The sequence below is a fragment of the Podarcis melisellensis genome (genome assembly GCF_964234715.1).
Source record: "Podarcis melisellensis genome assembly, chromosome: 11".
Classification (NCBI taxonomy): Eukaryota; Metazoa; Chordata; class Lepidosauria; order Squamata; family Lacertidae; genus Podarcis; species Podarcis melisellensis.
Genome location: NC_138543.1, coordinates 37649928 through 37669411, shown reverse-complemented (window position 1 = coordinate 37669411; position 19484 = coordinate 37649928). Strand labels below are relative to the sequence as shown.

The following is a 19484-nucleotide window of genomic DNA, read 5'->3' as shown; positions in this document are numbered from 1 at the left end:
CATTGTGAGCAGCTCTGTTCCAGCACTGAGATATTTTTGTGTCTTCCAGCTCATTACCCACAAAATAGAATGGGGGGGAGTTTTTTTAGGGTTTTAAATGTATTTAATTGCAAATACAACATGTAACCATAATCATTACTGTGCATTCTTGACAATAAGAATCTCTTTATACTAAATAACATACAAAACAAGTGATAATTTGAGCCGCTGATATTTGCTAATACTAAATAGGTATCATTTAAGTTTTTAGTGGAATTGTTATAAAAGGATTATAGTGATTTGTCCCTTTCTTAATCCATTGTTCTTGGAATTTGAGCAAGATTGGGAAAAGTTTATCGTTTTCCCCCTGGCAGATGGTTGCAGGGTGTGTATGTTCCTATTTGGGAGGCAGCAAAGGTGCATAACCTTGCGACACCTTCTGGCAAACCACTACCAGATAATTCCCTACTTCCATCCATCAGCTTCCCTCCTGCATGGGGTGGAATCCCTGCAGTCTGTCTGCAGGAGAAAAGCAAAACTGTTGCTTCAGGGTGGCTCAGGGTGGCTTCATTGAAGAACTTGTGGGATGGGACAGGGCAGGAGGAACAATCTCTCTCTCTGCACTAGATGGCACTAATGAGGAAGTGGTTACTGCAACTTGCAGTTTCTTAGAAGTGCTTGGTTTGGAAGAAGAGCAAGTGATGCTAAATATCTTAGCTGTGTTGAGGAAGAGCAGAAGGGGTACCCAGAGAGGGGAAGGAGGGTGAGAACCATCCCACTTTACTTAAGCCCTGTAATCCTCTTCATTGCGTTCAGGGGTTGTCCCAAGAAAACCTTGCTTCAGTAATCCCTGGAAGGAAGACATATGAGAACAGTGAGTGGAGTGGCTGTCATTTGCCAGCATTACCTAGGCACCTCCGCTGGCTTCTGGTTTCAATTTTACCTGCTAGCTTCAGACTGCAGGCTATCAATGGATATCAGCCAGTTTCCCTTCACTCATCACCTTCATTTTGTGCCCCAAGACTAACTGAGGTCAACCTCTGAACATGCACACATGTGCCATTTGTTTTGACCACATTCTTATGCGAGCTGACATCTATAAAGAATGGCAGGAGACACTTAGCATTCATTTGAAACCTCCAACTCCCACTTACAAATATAAACCACCCAACATCCAGACACATTCACTCATTATTCACGTTGTTGGTTGAGCATAAATAAATATTTGATGGGGGGGGGGAGAGAAAAATTAAGTGGCAAAAATCTACTTCAGAAAGACGACACATTCCACCAGCTGGTTAGAGAATTTTTATTGTTAGGAGTCCAAGGCCATTTTGAAATCACACCATCAAATTTTTTTAATCCAACATTGTTTTGTGAGCTATTTTATACCTTGTGTAGCCCCAGAACATAAAATTCTTGGTGCTATAGCCCCTCTCAATACTTCCATTCACTCCCAACCCACAATTAGAAAAGAATTCATTACATACAGTTAAAAGCTAGAGTATGTCAAGGAATGAAGCCCTATACATTAATACGTTATTTTTTTAAAGCAATACGTTAATATACACCTCTTTATTGTCACTGTATGTTGCATTTTAGTTTCACAGTTAAAACTAGACTATGACCCAATTGTTTTACAAACTGTCTGTTCTTAATACAGCTTTTATGCTAACCTTTAAAAATCTCCTTGGAGTTGAAACACTTCTTAAAAACTAGCACATATCAGTATACTAAACTGAGTTGAAGCTCAACATCATATGAAACAAGCTTGAAGTTTATAGCTGAAATTGTTATATACAGTACAAACAAGCTGCTAAAATTTTATCTGGTAATTGTTTGAATTCAAACAAATGCAACACTTATGTTCACAGTCACTTAAGTGGATTTCAATACTTTCAATGCAAGCCCACTACATTTATAGTAGAGCTTGACAGGAACAAACAGGTTTTTGAAAAACAAGTATTTATCCAATGTCCTAAAACATCTTGAGTGTTTTACAAAGAGAGCCCAGAACAATAACGCTACAGCAATTAAAGCCACAGAAGAACAATTCACATTTACCCTTCCCAACCGCTGCATTATCACGTGTTGTCATGCATTTGAATAGGGTTGAAAAATAAAAGAGGGTATAAATAAGTGAAAGCCTGGCCTCACTGAAATGCAGTCAAAAGTCTCCAAATTATTTCAAACACACAGCTAGGCCTTGCACATAAATGCATCAAGTCTAGCTTTGTGGTATGCTGTGAAGAGGTTATTCATTGAGGCAGAGGAAAGTTCCTTGAGGGTAAAGGTCTCTTGTATGGGCAGTGATAGCCACTTGCAGTAACGAAGCAGGATTCAGCAAACAAGATTTTAGTTAAAGTGAGAGTGGTTGTAAGTATCTGCTTCATCTAGAAGAGCCAGAAAAGAAGGGAACTGCATCATGACAACTGTATCTCAGCTAAGTAGCAGAATTCTCATGCTTAAAATCAGACCTAGAATTTGTGACAGCCTACTATATGCAATATTCCTTCCTAACTGAACACTGCATGAAGCTTTCAAGGTATTCAGACACTTTGGAGTCTTATCCTTGTAAAGCATTTGAGAGCCCTTAGTAACATTTTTCTAGATCAGCTTACCAGGAACATTTCATCAGAAAGGTTGGAAAGGTAGTTCTGCAGTCCTACATTCAATTACACAGGAAAGAGCCTCACTGGACACAGTGCAACTTAATCTCCCCCCCCCCAAAAAAAAAACACCTATGTATGGTCTTGCGCTGCATCCCTCAATGTGTATAGCTGGTTACAAAAAGCAACACGTTCAACCATTTCAGGATTAACGTTTTGAACAGACCTCTATTTGAAGTAAACACATGTTGCATGTGGAACCATGAACAGCTGGTGAGGTGCTGCTCTGGGTAAGCTGACTACTGCTATCCTAAAGGATTATCTAATTACTAGTTATAATTATCTAATATTAGTTGTGTTATCTAGAAGCAACATAGGGAAAACAGTCTACTCAAAGTGTTTCTGAAAGGAACATTATGGGCCAGATTCAACTAACCCAGCCAGCACTAGGACTCCTGCTAATGCAATGCAACTTCACCCCTCTTTTCCCAAATCTGCTCTGGAAGGTTGGTAAAACCCCTGGAACAGTCCATGGGAAGGAGAGGGAGGATAATTTTGTCCGGCAGGCAGAAATTCTTGTGCTGAGAGCACAATTAGAAGGGTGTGAAGTTTAATTCCTATGTTGCTTGGGGAGAGAATCTGGATTTAAAAAGCAGAACTATCCTTTTTAGGCCAGTACCAGCAGTCAAATTTGCCTGCCTCAACCCTGCCTGCTTCAGCCTGGGGACTAGTGACTACAGCAGCGTGGAATCAGCATTTGAGCTCTGAACTTTTACTCAACCACATACATGCCCTCTTCATGGTGTAAGATACAGGGAACTTCTCCACACAGCTCCGCACAATTCCTCCATGGGTGTATCTGCAGAAGGTTATTCAGATGTATGTTACAGAACTTGGGTCCTGTAACTCGAGTGTCCTGTCAAAAACACACATCCTCTTTCCTCAGTGCACTGAATGTCCAAAAGGATGAAGCCAAATGCTAACAACTGGTGTCTTTATGTAATTGGGTTAAATATTTCACAGACCTGCAAAACACAATGTGCTCAAGCAGCTAACCAAGTGATAAACTGATTAAGGCTAACAAGATAAACTGCTACAGATCCTTGTTACAGAGCTTTCCCCATTCACAGATCCTCTGACGTTAGAAAATATATATACAAGCCTATCCACCATGGAATTGTAGCCGAAAAGAAGTTTTGAAGGCAAAGCTTACCCCAGATTTGAGTAAAAGTGCAGCCACTGTGACAGTGTAATTGTGCTTCAATGTTTCTTATATAGGGAGTTGCAAGAGAGGTACTTCGGCTTTCCAAAACCGTACATGATTTCCCATCAAGAACTGAAAATAAACCATTACTGATCTTATGGAAAGAGGGGTATGTAATCATGTACCACCAGATCAGAAGTTGCCTGCATAGCACAATGTACATATGGAATTCAGGTGAAGGAGGGAAAGAAGGATTTTAAGAAGCTGATTAAAATTTCCCCAAAAAAGTCATTAAAAATGTGTATTTAGACAACGTCCACTTGCAACCTCAGTCAGACAAACAAATACAACTGAGGAGAGATTTTAACCAGGGCACATTTAGGTCTACACTTGGAGAGCTGGAGACCTGACCGGCCATTAACCCAGGCCCAAGTGTTTCATCCTGCATGAGAAACCCCAGCATCCATTTTAATGCTAGTCCTTCTGCAAGGTGGTGTTTTCTCCTCTAAGATGGAAGACGAAGGAGGAAAACGACAATGAAACTTTGAAGGAGTTTGGCTGCAGTAGCTTCCAAAGGGGGGGGGGGTATTTGGAGCTATAGAGTAAGGATGGCAAAGGTCTTTTGGTCTGATGGCAGCATTCACCAAGGACCACTTGCCACTGGTAGGTGTCCCATTCCACACTCTCACATATGCAAGCTACACAAGGTACCCAGACGAAATGCACATACATCTACAAGTACGCAGGCTCTATGCCCACCCAACCTGGCACCATGTCTACTTCATTTTTCTTTTTATCAAGAAGTGGTTTGTGTGTGCCTGCGTGCCCAAGTGAGATCTGAGAAAAAGCGAATGCAGCAAGGCCAACTCTGAAAGGAGCAAGGTCAAATAAATGCTAAGTTCCTAAAGTACTTGTGAGAAGATAATTTAGTTGCTTATTAGGTAAGACATTTCAAATCTCATTTCTTAAAAAAAACCCAAAAAACACCAAGGCACCTTTCTTGCAAATCCACCATGCCACTATTAAATTACCATAATTTACAGGAATTACACACTTACTGTACCACACTCCAATAAGCATTCCAGCAAAAATGTTAGTTGTTTTCTTTAGAATACATAGCCTTAGATGAAAAGTTCATGTTTGACCATCTCAAGTCACACAAATAAATTAAGTGATCTTCAAGCTTAACACTTCTCAAGAGGACCTTATGCGACATCCAGGACACCTGCGGCTACCAGGTGTCTCGAGAGCCAATCCAGTCCTTCATACAGTCCCATGCCACTTCGGGCATCACACCCTTGAATGTACCAGCTCCGACCACAGCAGAGTTTGTGCAGACTCAGCAATTCTGTGACCTCTTCTACGGAAAGTGCCCCTGCCACATCCTGCAAACAACAACCATATACTTAAATGCATAGACAGTAACTTAAGAATTAGTAATCTTGCCTAATGAATGCGGCAGATTGAAAATTAAAGTCAGTGCGAAAACCTACAGAAATTTGTTAAATATATTTAAATACTTCACAAGTATTCAAGTACCAATTATGTTTTTAAGAAACGTGGCTAGAACTCTATCTGCAAGATTTTGGAAATTAATAGAAGACCCCAAAACAGACTGTTAAGAAGGCTGGGATTTTTATTTATTTTCTGCTAAATTAACAGTTTATCAGAGGAAACATTACAATTAATATAGCCTTTTAAATTTTGTTTCCGTACTTACTTTACACTAACAAAATGAAGTTAAATTGAGACAAATGAGAAAACTAAAAAAAGGACCACAATACCTGCTTATTGGCAAAGATCAGCAGCAAAGCATCTCGCAACTCCTTTTCTGTTAACAGTTTGGCAAGTTCATTGTGTGCTTCACTGACCCTGTCTCTGTGGCTGCTATCAATAACAAACACCACCGCTACAGAAAGAGAACAATTATGCAGCTGCATTTTGCTACACATTTTCATTCCACGTGCAGATATTATAACTTAGGAAACAGGGGAAAGACTCCAGCCCTATATTTTACATCTGAAGTCTATACATATTTTCCAGAAATTGTTGACGTACTACAAACTAGCAATTGAACCATTTTCTTTACTAAAATAAACTGCACTGTACAACTTTCTAAACTGTATTAGTCTGAAGCAAAGCCAAAAATCAAATCTGAAAATAAATGCAAGTCACTCGTCACAGAGAACAAAACTGAAGAAATTAAAATGTTGTCTAGCAGTCAGATCCCTGAATTGTTGTACCCTGAAACGCAAAACCCATTGATTTCCATGGAATTTACTTTCAAACAGATGTGTTTAGAATTACATCATTTGACAATAAACCTAGGAAACATTCCCTTTCTTACTTTTAATAGGCATAATTATTCATTGTATATTTCAGTGAGTCAAAATATGAAATATGGCACTCTTACCTTGTGTATTGAGGTAATAATGTTTCCACAAAGGCCTCAGCTTGTGTTTACCTCCTACATCCCAAATAGTGAACTTCAGATTTTTATATTCTACAGTTTCAACATTAAAACCTAAAGGAGGATGGAAAGGAAGGGCCTTTTAACCACACTTCTGACAAAGGATTTATATAGACATTTCACTGGTTCCAAAATCCATGTTACTTGCCTATTGTTGGAATAGGTTGCATGAATTCATCCTGCTTCAGCTTAAATAAAATGGTTGTCTTGCCAGCTCCGTCTAATCCCAGAGTTACAACCCGAATCTCCATTTTTGGCCCAATGTGTACCCTGTTGTCCTGCAGCCAAGCAAAAAGATATTGAGAAACCTGAAGTTTGTCCCCCCCCCCACGACCCGCAAAAAGAATTTTTATTAGCTCAAGGTGCTGTGGCAAAGGAAAATCCTAATGTAATGTATCATGTAAGTTTCTTGCTTGTTAAGAGTGTTTTAAGTTTCGTGAACTGCAAAGATGATTAAATGTCGTAATGGAAGAAACTCGTGCTCCGATTCATAGGGGTATATGAATTTATATGTATTGATGGGCCATCAACTATATTTTCCTCAGAGTGGACCTACTTAAATTATTTTGTCATGTTAAGTAATTTCAGAGGGTTTCCTCTGAGTAAAATTTAGCTGAATACCACCCAATGTCAGGAGTTTCCATTGTAGTGTGAGGAGCAGTAGTCAGAAGAAATTGATTACTTCTTGTGCAGGTGTATTTGGGTGGACACATGGAGCGCTTTGAATTTCTGACACTGTGTCTCATTTAGGATACATAAGTTTCACCTTAAAGGATGCCGTTCTGTGGGTGAGCCAAGACTAAGTAGAAAGCCAACACTTTTATTTATTTTTTAAACAAGTGTTAGATTTCCCTTAACCAAGAAGATCTAAATGATTTGCAAATAAAAATATAAAATATTCAAAAGAAAATAACCCAAGTAGCACATCCAGCGCTTGGGGGCTGCAGGAGGTGAAAGAAAGAAGGGCAAGCCACACGGTGTGAGCTGAAGACCATTTGCATTTGATTAATTTATCCCATTGGTAAGTTGTTGGGTTTTTTTGCTGAGGATACTAAAAGTTTTGTGACCAGAATGGTTAAAATTTTAGTCCGACAATCTGCAAGATAATATGTTTGACTAAACAAAAACATTCAGAATTGAAAAGGTGCAAAGTCATTTCATTAGCAGATACTATTTTAACCAAAACACTTTGAATTAGGGCAACAGCCACCATGACTTATAGGATGTTAAAGAAAAGAAAAACATTCCTACACAGTCAGCCTAGTCTTCGGGTCTATCTTTTTTTTAAAATGTATATATATCAAGACATGATTGCACAGTGTTGCAAATTACTTGTAATTTGGGGAGCTTAAAAAGCCAGCTGGCCATGAGTGTTTCTTGCTGTACTTAGGGTGGCAGAGGAGAAGAGGGAGAAAGGAAGGAAGGAAGGAAGGAAGGAAGGAAGGAAGGAAGGAAGGAAGGAAGGAAGGAAGGAAGGGGACAGAATTCTTACTTCTCTCTGGATTCATGATCAAAGTCTTGAAGCAACCTAAACATGAGAAAACTGTACCTTTGTAAAAGTAACTGGAATGCTAGCATCAAGTTGTATATGGTCTGCAAGCTCGGTAAACTGTTGTTGTTGTTTTTGTAGTGTTTCTAGAAGCCTTGTAATTTCTTGTTTGGCCAAGACAACTCTGCAGTCATCCTTTAAAAAGGAAGCTAAATTTAATACAATGAATGCAGTACCACCTATGTGTTTTCCTTCTCAAAATCCATCTGAGCAAGAAGTTACGTCTACCAAAAAGAAAGTTACATTTTTTACTAAATTTAAAATTGAACTTTAACTCAAGCAGATTTAAAACTCTACTATAACTGAAATGAATTGTTTCATGATACATCAACAATGGAGAAATGGAAGACAGGAATGCATGCTGTTCACAGAAGCTTTTGTTTGTCTTAAGGAAAACACAGTAACACTACACAGGAACCAAGACAAGAAAGCTACTGTATTATTCAACTGAAACAACACTGGCAAATATAAAGACTTGAAAGGAAAAAGAATCTAATTAGGATTAAAAATGGGTGCTACTATCAACACACACAATTGCTCCTTTTCTTGTTTTATTTTGTTTGGTAAACGAGAGGCAGCTGAACACTTTTATTTTAATGCTCAAGTGACTATGTAAGAACATTGCCTCTACAGTATTTTGTCTCTTAAGGCCAAGCCTAATAGGTTTCTACATTAATTTCTATACAACTAGCTACTTCTCCAAAGTGTGGATCCCAAACGTTTCACTAGAAAAAGGCATCACCAACTACCGTATTTTTCGCTCTATAGGACGCACTCTTTCCCCTCCAAAAATTAAGGGGAAATGTGTGTGCGTCCTATGGAGTGAATGCAAGCTTTCGCTGAAGCCTGGAGAGGGAGAGGGGTCAGTGCGCACCGACCCCTCTTGCTCTCCAGGCTTCAGGCAGCTATCCGCAAGCCTTCAGAGCTACAGCACTTTTGCCTCCCATCTCCCCCCTTTTGTTATCCAATACCCTCCCACAAGGCACTCACCCAACAGAGAAACTTTTACAAACCACTGCTGTGTCCCAAATCACCATTTGTAGAAGCAGAATTTTAGAATAACTAAGCTTACACGTACAATTAACCCAATAAAAGCAAATCCCTAACACAGTATTTCCCCAACAATAATTATTTTGTTATCCAATACTTCTCCCTCCCACAAGGGACTCACCCAACAGAAACTTTTACAAATTATTTATAAACCACCTGACACTGTCAACCTTAGTCAGCAACCTAAAGTACATATATATATGGAAGAGGGCCACTGTATGGATACTTCACCTGCTGCAATGTCTTTTCACAGTGAAGGCAAGCTGTTGAAACCTGGGACAAGAGAATAGTCATATCTTCTTGCTGTTGCCTAAGCCAGATCAATTTCTCCCGCACATGGGCATCAACCACACTAAGTGCCATTTCTTCTTGGCGGCAGAGGGTTTCATGAAGATCAGAAAAATAGGCTCGTACACATGAACGAGCATTCTCTGCAGTACCTGGGACCTGGGTGGTTATGAAATCAAGGAGACAGACATTACGTTGTTGCAGACCTCTTTAAGACAGAGCTTTAATATCCTTCTCCATTGCAATGGGCTGGCAGACAAATTTCCAGTAGACTGCTTAACACAAGACATATCTCTGCAGAAATTAGTGTTCATTTTTAAAATGCTACCAGCCTCCATTATTGTGAGGAAAGCTAGAAGAAGAATGTCAGTGTGTTTTGAATATTAAAGGAGTACAATAAGATTAGAAGGACTTTATTGCATACAAACAGAAACAATGTACACAGGTTAATACATTAGCAAGATTTTAAAAATACTTGTAAAGACATTATTACTGGGCAATAAGTAATTTTAATGATTTTACAATTTAAAACGGACATGTGGTATGATGATAAACAATGGAACTAGGGAAGGGAATAGGCGGAAGTCAACTCCTTTTTAATGTTTGAATATGTATTGTTGTTTTTATTTTTTGTTGTTTTTGGGAAATTAATAAAATATTTAAAAAATGAATGTTAAAGTATTGCCAAAATATTTTATGTTTTCAATCTCATGATCTCTGTTGGCTCTCCTGAGAGGTGGAAGTGCTGACTCCCTATTCTGAATCAACCCAGCTAGAAGAGGCACAGTACTCCATAATATATATTAACAGCTCACTGTTAGAACTACTCTTAACACTTCCACTTTCCTAGTAGTATCTGTCCTTTGAATAAACCTTTGCCAAGTGCCTTAGCAAAATACTGTAAACCTATTAACTCATTGCTTTTAGAAGTGAAATTCACAAATTAGAAGTAACTGAGGGCCAAAACTGTAGCTCTAGACTAGAGTACAGAATTATGTACCACACACAAATTGCTACATCTAAAACAAAGTGTAACAAAAATACTAGGTATTCTAATATGTATCTTCATTCAAATTAGCCTGATCACTAACAGATGAAATATGCAAGCTAATCTAATTCATGATGTTTCCACAGAAAACCTTATACAATCAACACTGCTATTTCTGCATAATACTAAGGTTGGTGTCCTTGAAATGAAAAACTTTCCAAATCATTTAATGATATGGCAATACAGTAAATAAAAATCCTACTAGGTAAGTCTAAGTACTTAGGCATGCACTTTGTATCCTAGCTGTATTTTTCATTATCATCTTTATAATTATTCCAAAATCAATCATTTCTGCTTCTTCATGGCTGCTTTCTTCTGAAAAACAGCTTTGCAAAATAGTCCATTACCACTGGTGAGTTAACAGAACAGACTTCTTGGCTCTATCTTCTCCTTCCAGAAGGTCCTCTACCCTTGCCCATACCAACTTACTTTTGATAAATGGCCTTGAAAAAGCTTTTGTGAGTCATGTTAATACTGGATAATGTGGCATACTGCTTCATTTAAAAAGTGTAAAGGGGTGGGGAGATATAATAATGGAGATTACGTGCAGGTTAAGGAAATGACAAGCTTGCTTACATGTTCTGTATGAGCCATTCCAATTCCATCTTCAATTATCTGTTCTCCTCCTTCTATCTGCTGAACTATTCCAACTAGTTTCCGAGAATAATCTGATATTTCTTCTGTGAAAGTTCTTATACAGTGAGCCATGTCTAAAATGGAAGCACGGATCTGGTTTGCTTCTGGTTCCAAAACACTGTGCTAAGGGGAAAGCATCAAAAGTAAATCTGAACACCCATTTCCAAATTCTTCCCATCTACAAATTCTGCCCCCACACAGTATGAGAGAGAAAAAAAGAGAAAACTTTGGACATTCTGCCTCAGGTGCTTAGCTCAGAAATGTAGGCGCACAAGGTAACTAGTCTTTGCATGCTCCTTTGCATGAATCATCTTTCAAAAGCAGTGATCTTTAATTTATCATAGTAAGATTTAAAAAACTTTATTATTATTTAACAAGAAGTATGTAAAGACTAGTTATGTTTCAAAAGAGATGGAAAATTAAATATAAGCATTAGCTGGTCAGTATTATACATCAATATATGAACACAAAATTGTCTAGCAGCCCTACTAGGTGACAGCAGGAAAGCAGCTTTAGTGATAGCTTAATGGAACATCGCCTTTATTAAATAAGTAATGTAAAGAACAGGAGAGGGAACAAAATATAGTCTGATGGTTTGTCAAATGGGCAAAAAAACCAACACAAATTCTCCTTTTCAGTCACATATTAACAATGACATAGATGGACAATAAAGAATTGACACAACCTACTTTATGACCCTGATGCTTTCCGTATTCTTTGCAGACACAACACATGAGAGGACTGGCTTGACACCCTTCTTCCAGGCACACAAATTCAATAGCATGCACTTGGTGCTGAGAGCACATGGTCTTCTCATGAGGTTTATCAGCAAGGGGCACACGTCTGTGTTTTGCAAGTGTCTTCGTGGAATGTGTGTGTTGGGAACACTCTGCACACAGGTGAGTGGCACAAACAGTGCAGTATACTGAAGCAAGATGCGTTTCATCTTCATCACAGCGGACAATGCACTAACAAAAAGAAAAACTAGAACATTATTTACTCATGGTAACTGGTCGCATAAAAATGTTTTCAATATTAGATTCCAAGGCATTGTACAGCATTAACAAGAATAACAGACTAAAATGCACACAATTAAATCAGTAAAATCTTTTCAAACACCTTGGTGAATAAAAGTGCTGAAAGCTTATTATGGCTACAAATCAAAATCCCAATGCTTGCCCAATTATCGCCCAATCGATGAAACAAAATTTTATAGATACCTGCTCTAGGGAACTAGCATACACTTTCTAGAAACTACTATATAGTCAGAAATATCGAATAGAACAGCCGTTACTTGACAGTTCTGATTGAGACTGCAGGTACAAATCTGAAATTATATAGTCCAGGAGAATCTGTACCACTCGATACTCCTGAACATGTAATTTAGGTCCAGGTCTTTTAGTTGTTAATGTAGTAATGTTGAAATCACTGAATTAAAATCAAACATTTATGACATCTGAAAAGGACAATCAAACTGAAATATAAAAAAGTGATGGGGAACACTACTCTGAAAGTGACACAAAACGAAATACAAAATTGATTACTACTACCTCTCCAGAGAGGCCAATGGCTTCTTCAGTTGTCCCACACTGACCACCAAGCCCATTTTGAAGTCGTTCCAGGAGTTCCAACAAAGCAAAGTTTTTTTTCAAACCCCAGACACCAGAATCTCCTGTTTTGGAGGAAAAAAATAAAGTCAGCACAAACAATATTCTTTTGAAAAGTGATTCCATAGCCAGAAAAGTTTTTCAGTATGCATGAGCTCTCTCTCAAGATCTTATGGTCCATTAGATTTTATAAACTATATGCTGGATCTTCCTTATTTACTATATTTCACCTACTGTAACCCCATGTTTGGTTGTGGAACATCAGTGTGAGAAGTTTTCTGCTTTCAGAAGACTTCATAGATTAACACTAATATATTTTTCCTTTTACTCATCAATCTTTGATCTGAAGCCTTTGTGTGGTCTAAAGTTAATAACTTAGGGCTCATTCATTTTAATGGGACACACTGAAGAACTCAACAGGGTACAAAACGCGGGTATTGGGCTGAATTGTGCTATTTATTTTTAACAGCAAGCCTTTAAATATGTTAGTGCTACTGAATTTGTACTGACCCACTACAAATTGCTTCTATCTCTGTTGGCTTCAATTTTTAATTAACCCACCCAAATATTGGTAGTAAAGGTAAAGGTAAAGGTACCCCTGCCCGTACGGGCCAGTCTTGACAGACTCTGGGGTTGTGCGCCCATCTCACTTAAGAGGCCAGGGGCCAGCGCTGTCCGGAGACACTTCCGGGTCACGTGGCCAGCGTGACATCGCTGCTCTGGCGAGCCAGAGCTGCACACGGAAACGCCGTTTACCTTCCCGCCAGTAAGCGGTCCCTATTTATCTACTTGCACCCGGAGGTGCTTTCGAACTGCTAGGTTGGCAGGCGCTGGGACCGAGCAGCGGGAGCGCACCCCGCCGCAGGGATTCGAACCGCCGACCTTTCGATCGGCAAGTCCTAGGCGCTGAAGCTTTAACCCACAGCGCCACCTGCGTCCCTAATATTGGTAGAGGTTAGGATAAATACTTCATGGACAGCTGGGTTTTCTACCTTTTCACATGTATATATTTTCATAGATGGATTCCAGTACAGTACTTCAAAACAAATGGTGGTTTTGATTAAGTCTGTCCAAATTTATTTCAGCTAATGTAGGAACTATTCAAAGTGCTAACTGCCAGGTTCCTCACTATATGTGCAGGTTACATAATTTTATAGATATGCCTATTGCATGAAATCTATGGAACATTCTAAACAACAACAAACCTACAGATTTTGGCAGCCTTTCCTTAGAAAAGGCATGAAGCTTGAATAGCAGGGAGCCTGCATATCAGAAACAAGACTGCATTATGTGGGCAATCATGGAGTGAATACTGAGCCCATTGATTACAGTACACCAGTCACGAAATGGGCAAACATTCCTCTTTGATTCATCAGTGACTGAGGATATCAGAGCCAGAACACATACTTTTCAGCAACAGACATTAGGAAGAGTTCTCCTGCCCAAGAAACCAGACCAAAACTCGAAAAGGATAGCTGTGATTGTCTAGCACACAAGTACAAAAAGGGGTGCGGGGAGGATTATTGAGTAGTGGTGCTAATTTAGTGTTAATCATGTACATACTGGATCTGGTGTTTATTTTAATTTCTGTTCTGCCCAGGCTGTTCTCTCTTCCATAGCTTAGCTTTTCAGCCCCTTTCCAAACTCTCCCACCACCGAAAGGAGGAAAATTCAGAGAGGTTACTAGCAGTCTCTTTACAGCGATTGGCAAAAAGTGAATAAACAATTTAATGCACCTCCATGATGAAGGTCCCTTAGTGCTGTTGATGAGAATGTGTAACCATTCGCAGAAAGTCAAATCCTATTTCAAATAACTGAACTGTGTATCCTTTGGAAGGGGGTGAATGCAAAGTGAAGACTGAAAAATCATGGAAGGAATTCCTACAAGTTCTACAAACAGGAAAGGGGGAAAGCGGCAAATTGCTTTCTCCCCATCACTCAATATTTGAGCGGTGAGTAGGGGAGAGAAAATGAAAGGTGTGGCAAAGATTTCTTCCCAGATTTCTCCCTAGGACTGAGGCACAAACATATTCAGGTTGTTCAGCTTAATTGTAAGATACTACAAGGAGTAAGGCTTATGAAGGCTGAGCCACACACTGTTTCATTAAGCACATGATGGGTCCTTTTGTCTTCAAAGGTTTTGTTCTGGGTCACTGCACCCTAACTTAATAGGGATCTGAGTTGGCTTGTACAAACGAAGCTAGTATTTGTGGTTAAAAGGAAATGTCTGCTTTCTTAAACAGCTCAGTTCTTTCTGCAGTGTTGCCCCCTACCTGATGCCACTCTTCCCTACTACAAATCCTTCACCAACCCCCCCCCCCTTTTCACAGCCCTCAGCTCAACCAGAACAAATCCTTAAGTATACATATTTATGCACTATTACCTCTCCCTACACCTCAAATTTAGACTGTAACCTCCCCACGGCAGGGACATGTCTTTTTCTTATGCTGCTCCTTGCAGTTCCGTGCACACAGATGGCATTATACAAATTAATGCTACATAATAGACCTATTTTGCATTATAAACACAACCTTGCTTGACTCAACCTGTCTGACCTTGCTACCATTTTTATTGTCTTATGACATTAAGCACTAAACAGCTATCCTGAGATAACTTCACAAGCAATGTTTACAATGTTACCATAATGCGAGCAAGATTAGAAATATAGGGTGGTATCAAACAAAGTAATATCAGAGCAGACTCACTGAAATCAATGGACTTAAGTTAGTCATGACTAAATCCACAGATTTCAGTGGGCCTACTCTGAATATGACTGGTTGCCTACCACCTATATTTAATAAAATAAAAAGTTGATATAGTTCTGAGTGAATGATGTTGCACACTTGGCGGCAGTGGGCTACAATAAAGTGCTATAGTTCAATGGTAGATTCAATGGCATCTCTAGGTAAGGAAAGATCCCTGTCCAAAACCCGAGTCAGTGCTGACAATACTGAGCTAGAAGGACTGCTAGCCTGACATGGTGTAAGGCAGCTTCCTAGAGACCTATGTTTCTTCACTGTTAGTTCAAGAAACCCTTGTTGATGCGGAAAAATTTGGATTTTGACTTTTGCTTTCATGCCACCAAGGCTTCTCAAAAGTAAATGTTCTTACAGGCAAATCCTACATTTGTTTTACTTTAAGGTATATTTCAATGTGTTCAATACATTATAGGTTGGATAATCTATTATGTTCAAATGAGGTTATCCCTGGTGGGAATTTTATGCAGCTGATGCTGCTAGTGTGATTAGTATAAATGACATGAGTCATTCTGTGAAGAGTGTGGAAACGGAAGACTGTCTTATCTCTTCCATCTGAGCGTGTTTTTGTACTGTACCTTCACTTTTGCAGTATGCAACAGGTTGTTCTGCCAGAGCTTGGAGAACACAGACGTGATTATGGATTGTCAGTATAGAATGTAAATAAAATGTAGTTTAGATCTACGGATGTTTCTTTCTTCTTGCTGTAGGATGCTAGAAGACTCGTGTGTACTTTTCATATGAAGAGAGTCGCAGAGAGGCACTCTGGAGATGAAGGGACATGCCATTCCAGAGACGTGCCTACCGGGAGACGCTCAGAGGTCCTGGGGGGGGGGTGTCACCGTCTCCCCAAGAGCATTTTTCCAACAATCCTTCCTCTAAAACATCAAATCTTCCATACGTTTTCATAGTGCACATTGCTCTTTTCATCACATCACATTGCTGCAACTTTTGAAGCGCACAAGTCAAACTTCTGAACTGCCTTGCAACCAATGTCAGTGTTTTGTTTTTTAAGTGGTGGTTTGCCTCAGTATATTCAAGCTATGCAGATATATTCTAAGTGCGTCTGTTGTACCTGCCCATTTGGCGAACCTATATAAAATGACTGCTACCTCCAGCGTGAGAGGTAGTACTAATACTAGCGGGGAGAGTGCTGCTGCACTGGTGTCCTCCTTGTGGGCCTCCCATGGGCATCTGGTTAGTCAATTTGAGAACAGGATGGTGGACCTACACAGGTCATTAGTCTTCCCAACAGGGCTTTTCTTATGTTCTTAATTCAACAATTTATAAGCAGCTTACCTAATTCAGTAACCTGCCGATCAAAAGGACACCGAACTGCTCTGCCATGGAGAGGAAGTCGAGTGAGACAGTCATGACAGACTGTATGACCACACAAAAGCAGTCTGGGAACTTTGTCTCCTTGCAGTGAAAATACATCTTCACAGACTCCACATTCCAGAACCTATAATTTACAAGGGAATACGTTCAGTTTTTAAGCACTAGGGAAGAGCTAAAAGTTAGTGGTAAAGAGCAAGCAAAAAAGGTCCCAGGTTCAATCCCTTGTATCTCCAGGTAGGCCTGGGACTTGTGCCGGAAGTCCTGGCACTGCCTGTCAGCATCAACAGTACTAACTTAGACCAATATTCTGACTCGGTATAAGCCAGCTTCATTGTTAACAATGTCTATTTGGATGCAGCCAACAGATGCCACTATGGATGGGGATGAGGACAGCTGCATCAGTCTCTCCGGTCAGACCTCATTATGATTAAGTTTCAGGTTAGCTCTATATACTAAGAACTACCAGATAAATAGTGGATCCTAAAAACTGTAGTCCATGACCCAAAGCACTTCCTTAGTGGTTATGTTGTATTCCCTAGACCTTACTACACACATCTGTCCTACTGAGTGAATTGGGGCTTACTTCTAGGTAAGGGGTATAGGTATTAGTCTCGGTATAGTTGTACTTCTACACAGGATGGAGAACCTTTCAAGTAACTGAGCTTAAGATAGCACTTCAAAGAAAGTAACAACTATTTTCCAACAAAGGTCTTTATAAGAAATCACATTTTTTTATTCCACAACAGCAAAAATTCCAATTTATTTATTTATTTACTTAATAAATTTATATCCCAATTTTAAAAAACAAACTTTTAATAAGACGGCATGCAAAAATTACAAATTAAACAAGTATATATCAATAATATAACAATTCATAATTTAAAATACCTGTATTAAAATAGCAAATACAAACCCACCACTGTAACTAACATAGATGTGGGCAAGCTGGAATACAACCCATTTGTGTGGGTTTGTAACTCTCGTGAACTCAGCTGTCAGGCTGACCCTTAGGGTGAAACCATACATTTTGGACCAGGATTATTAAGTATCTATTGCTCAAGGTAACTTCTATCTGCATTATGCACATTTTTCTGTATGGCAGAACATAAAAATGATGTATAGCCACAAACTGGATCTCATGTTCATGATTATAACCCACCCAAGGTCACTAGACACTCTTGTGGAACGAACATAATGCATTTTTGCATCAAAGAATTATAGAATCATAGGTCTGTAGAGCTGGAAGGACCATCTAGTTCAACCCCCTGCAATATTTTCAAAATAAGACAGAAGGCTATCAAGATATAACTTCCATATTGTTTACGATACTTAATATGTTTCCAGTTCTGTAACAAATGTTTGCACAGTTCCCAAATGCATGGGAATCCCAGTGTACCAGTTTCGCCTCTTCATCTGTTCTGCCCCTTTATATTCTTGCCATCTATAACGGAACATTTCCTTATACCTTCAGCAACTCTATGACAGGCAGAACTACTCAAAGCAGACCCATGGGAATCAAAGTTAGTAATGTCCATTAATTTAGATGGGTCTAAATTAGCTGCACACAACCCTACATGTTCTGTTTCTTTGCCACCGCTGCATCTTCATGTCCTAAGATGTTCCGCTTGCTTATTTACCGCCTACTGAATAGATGCAAAAAGCTAGAAACCTGCCAGAGAAAAAAGCTGGAACCCTACATGTGAGATTCCCCCTACCTTGTCCCACCTCATTTGTCAAACCTATCTGACACGCATGGTAAATTGCTCTGGACACCCCCTTGCTTTAAACAGTACAGAACATACAACGTAGCATACAAGTGTCTCTCTCTCTCTCTCTCTCTGTGTGTGTGTGTGTATATATATATATATATATATATGCAGGTTTTGGTGTCCTCGGGTGTCTTCCCGTGTAAAAGTTGGGGTGTCTAGGCGACGTTTCGACGAGGTCTCACTCGTCATCTTCAGGCTGGTGCTTTCGGCTTCTTGTTACTGGAACAGAGCAGGATCTCAGTGTTTGAGTTCCTATAAATACTGTTGACAGTATTTATAGGAACTCAAACACTGAGATCCTGCTCTGTTCCAGTAACAAGAAGCCGAAAGCACCAGCCTGAAGATGACGAGTGAGACCTCAACTTTTACACGGGAAGACACCCGAGGACACCAAAACCTGCATTCCTGTACCCGTGAAAATCTACGAAAGCATATATATATATATATATGTGTGTGTGTGTGTGTGCGCGCGCGCGCGCATATATATGTGTGTGTGTGTGTACAATATCTGTGTGTGTCTGTGTAATGTGAAGGGGGAGCGGGGTAAATACACACGAGGGTTGCCCAACATGGGCACAACCGGAGAGAACCGACCCGCAAAACGTGAAGGCTCTTGCAGGAGATGAAGGCGCTACAGCCCGGGAGCCCAAAGGGGGCGGGGGCTCCCCTCTCTCTCTCTTTCCTCCCGCCCCCACCCAAGACAGCGAACGACGAGGGGGCTCCGCCAAGGCGGCTTGGAAGCCCCCCCCCCGGCCTCCCTCTGCTCACCTTCACCACAGGCCCGGCCGGACTCCGGCTCTGCCTGCTCCCGGCATCCAGCCCCGCACTAGCCCCGACCTTGTTTACACCTAGCGCGGCCATCTTGGAGAAGGAAGGAGAAAGACCAAGAAGAAGCTGCCTTCGCCGCTCCCACAGCGGAGTGTCCCCCTGGAGACGGGGCGGGGTTACGCGCCTACGTCACCAAAGAGAGCCGTAGGTAAAGGAGACAAACGTCAAAACACCCACAACAAGGTCGCTTTCCCCGTATCTTAACCCGGTCTGTGGTTTCTAAGCACTGCGCATGTCCGTATCTTGTCACTCCCCGTTGCCCACTATGCCATTGGCCGCCATGATGGCGGCGCCGAGGGACGTTAAAAAAAACTACAGCTCCCATCATGCATCACTTTGACAGCTCGCCTTTT

At 40.2% G+C, this 19484-nt stretch overlaps 1 protein-coding gene across 2 annotated transcripts; it reads right to left on the bottom strand.

The window, feature by feature from the left end:
* Positions 1-1274: 1274 nt before the first annotated feature.
* Positions 1275-19479, bottom strand: TRIM23 (tripartite motif containing 23). 2 transcript variants are annotated; one of them, XM_081929404.1, is made up of 11 exons: positions 19337-19479; positions 16496-16658; positions 12384-12505; positions 11523-11801; positions 10774-10956; positions 9093-9308; positions 7812-7946; positions 6411-6540; positions 6206-6316; positions 5577-5701; positions 1275-5177 (listed from the first exon to the last, which is right to left on the bottom strand). In XM_081929404.1, the coding sequence occupies exons 1-11, from the start codon at positions 19457-19459 to the stop codon at positions 4998-5000; spliced, it is 1767 nt and encodes a 588-aa protein (XP_081785530.1). In that variant the 5' UTR covers positions 19460-19479; the 3' UTR covers positions 1275-4997. The 2 variants fall into 2 exon arrangements, with proteins under 2 accessions (XP_081785530.1, XP_081785531.1); XM_081929405.1 differs by lacking the exon at positions 19337-19479 and adding an exon at positions 19072-19330.
* Between the last annotated feature and the right edge of the window lie 5 nt (positions 19480-19484).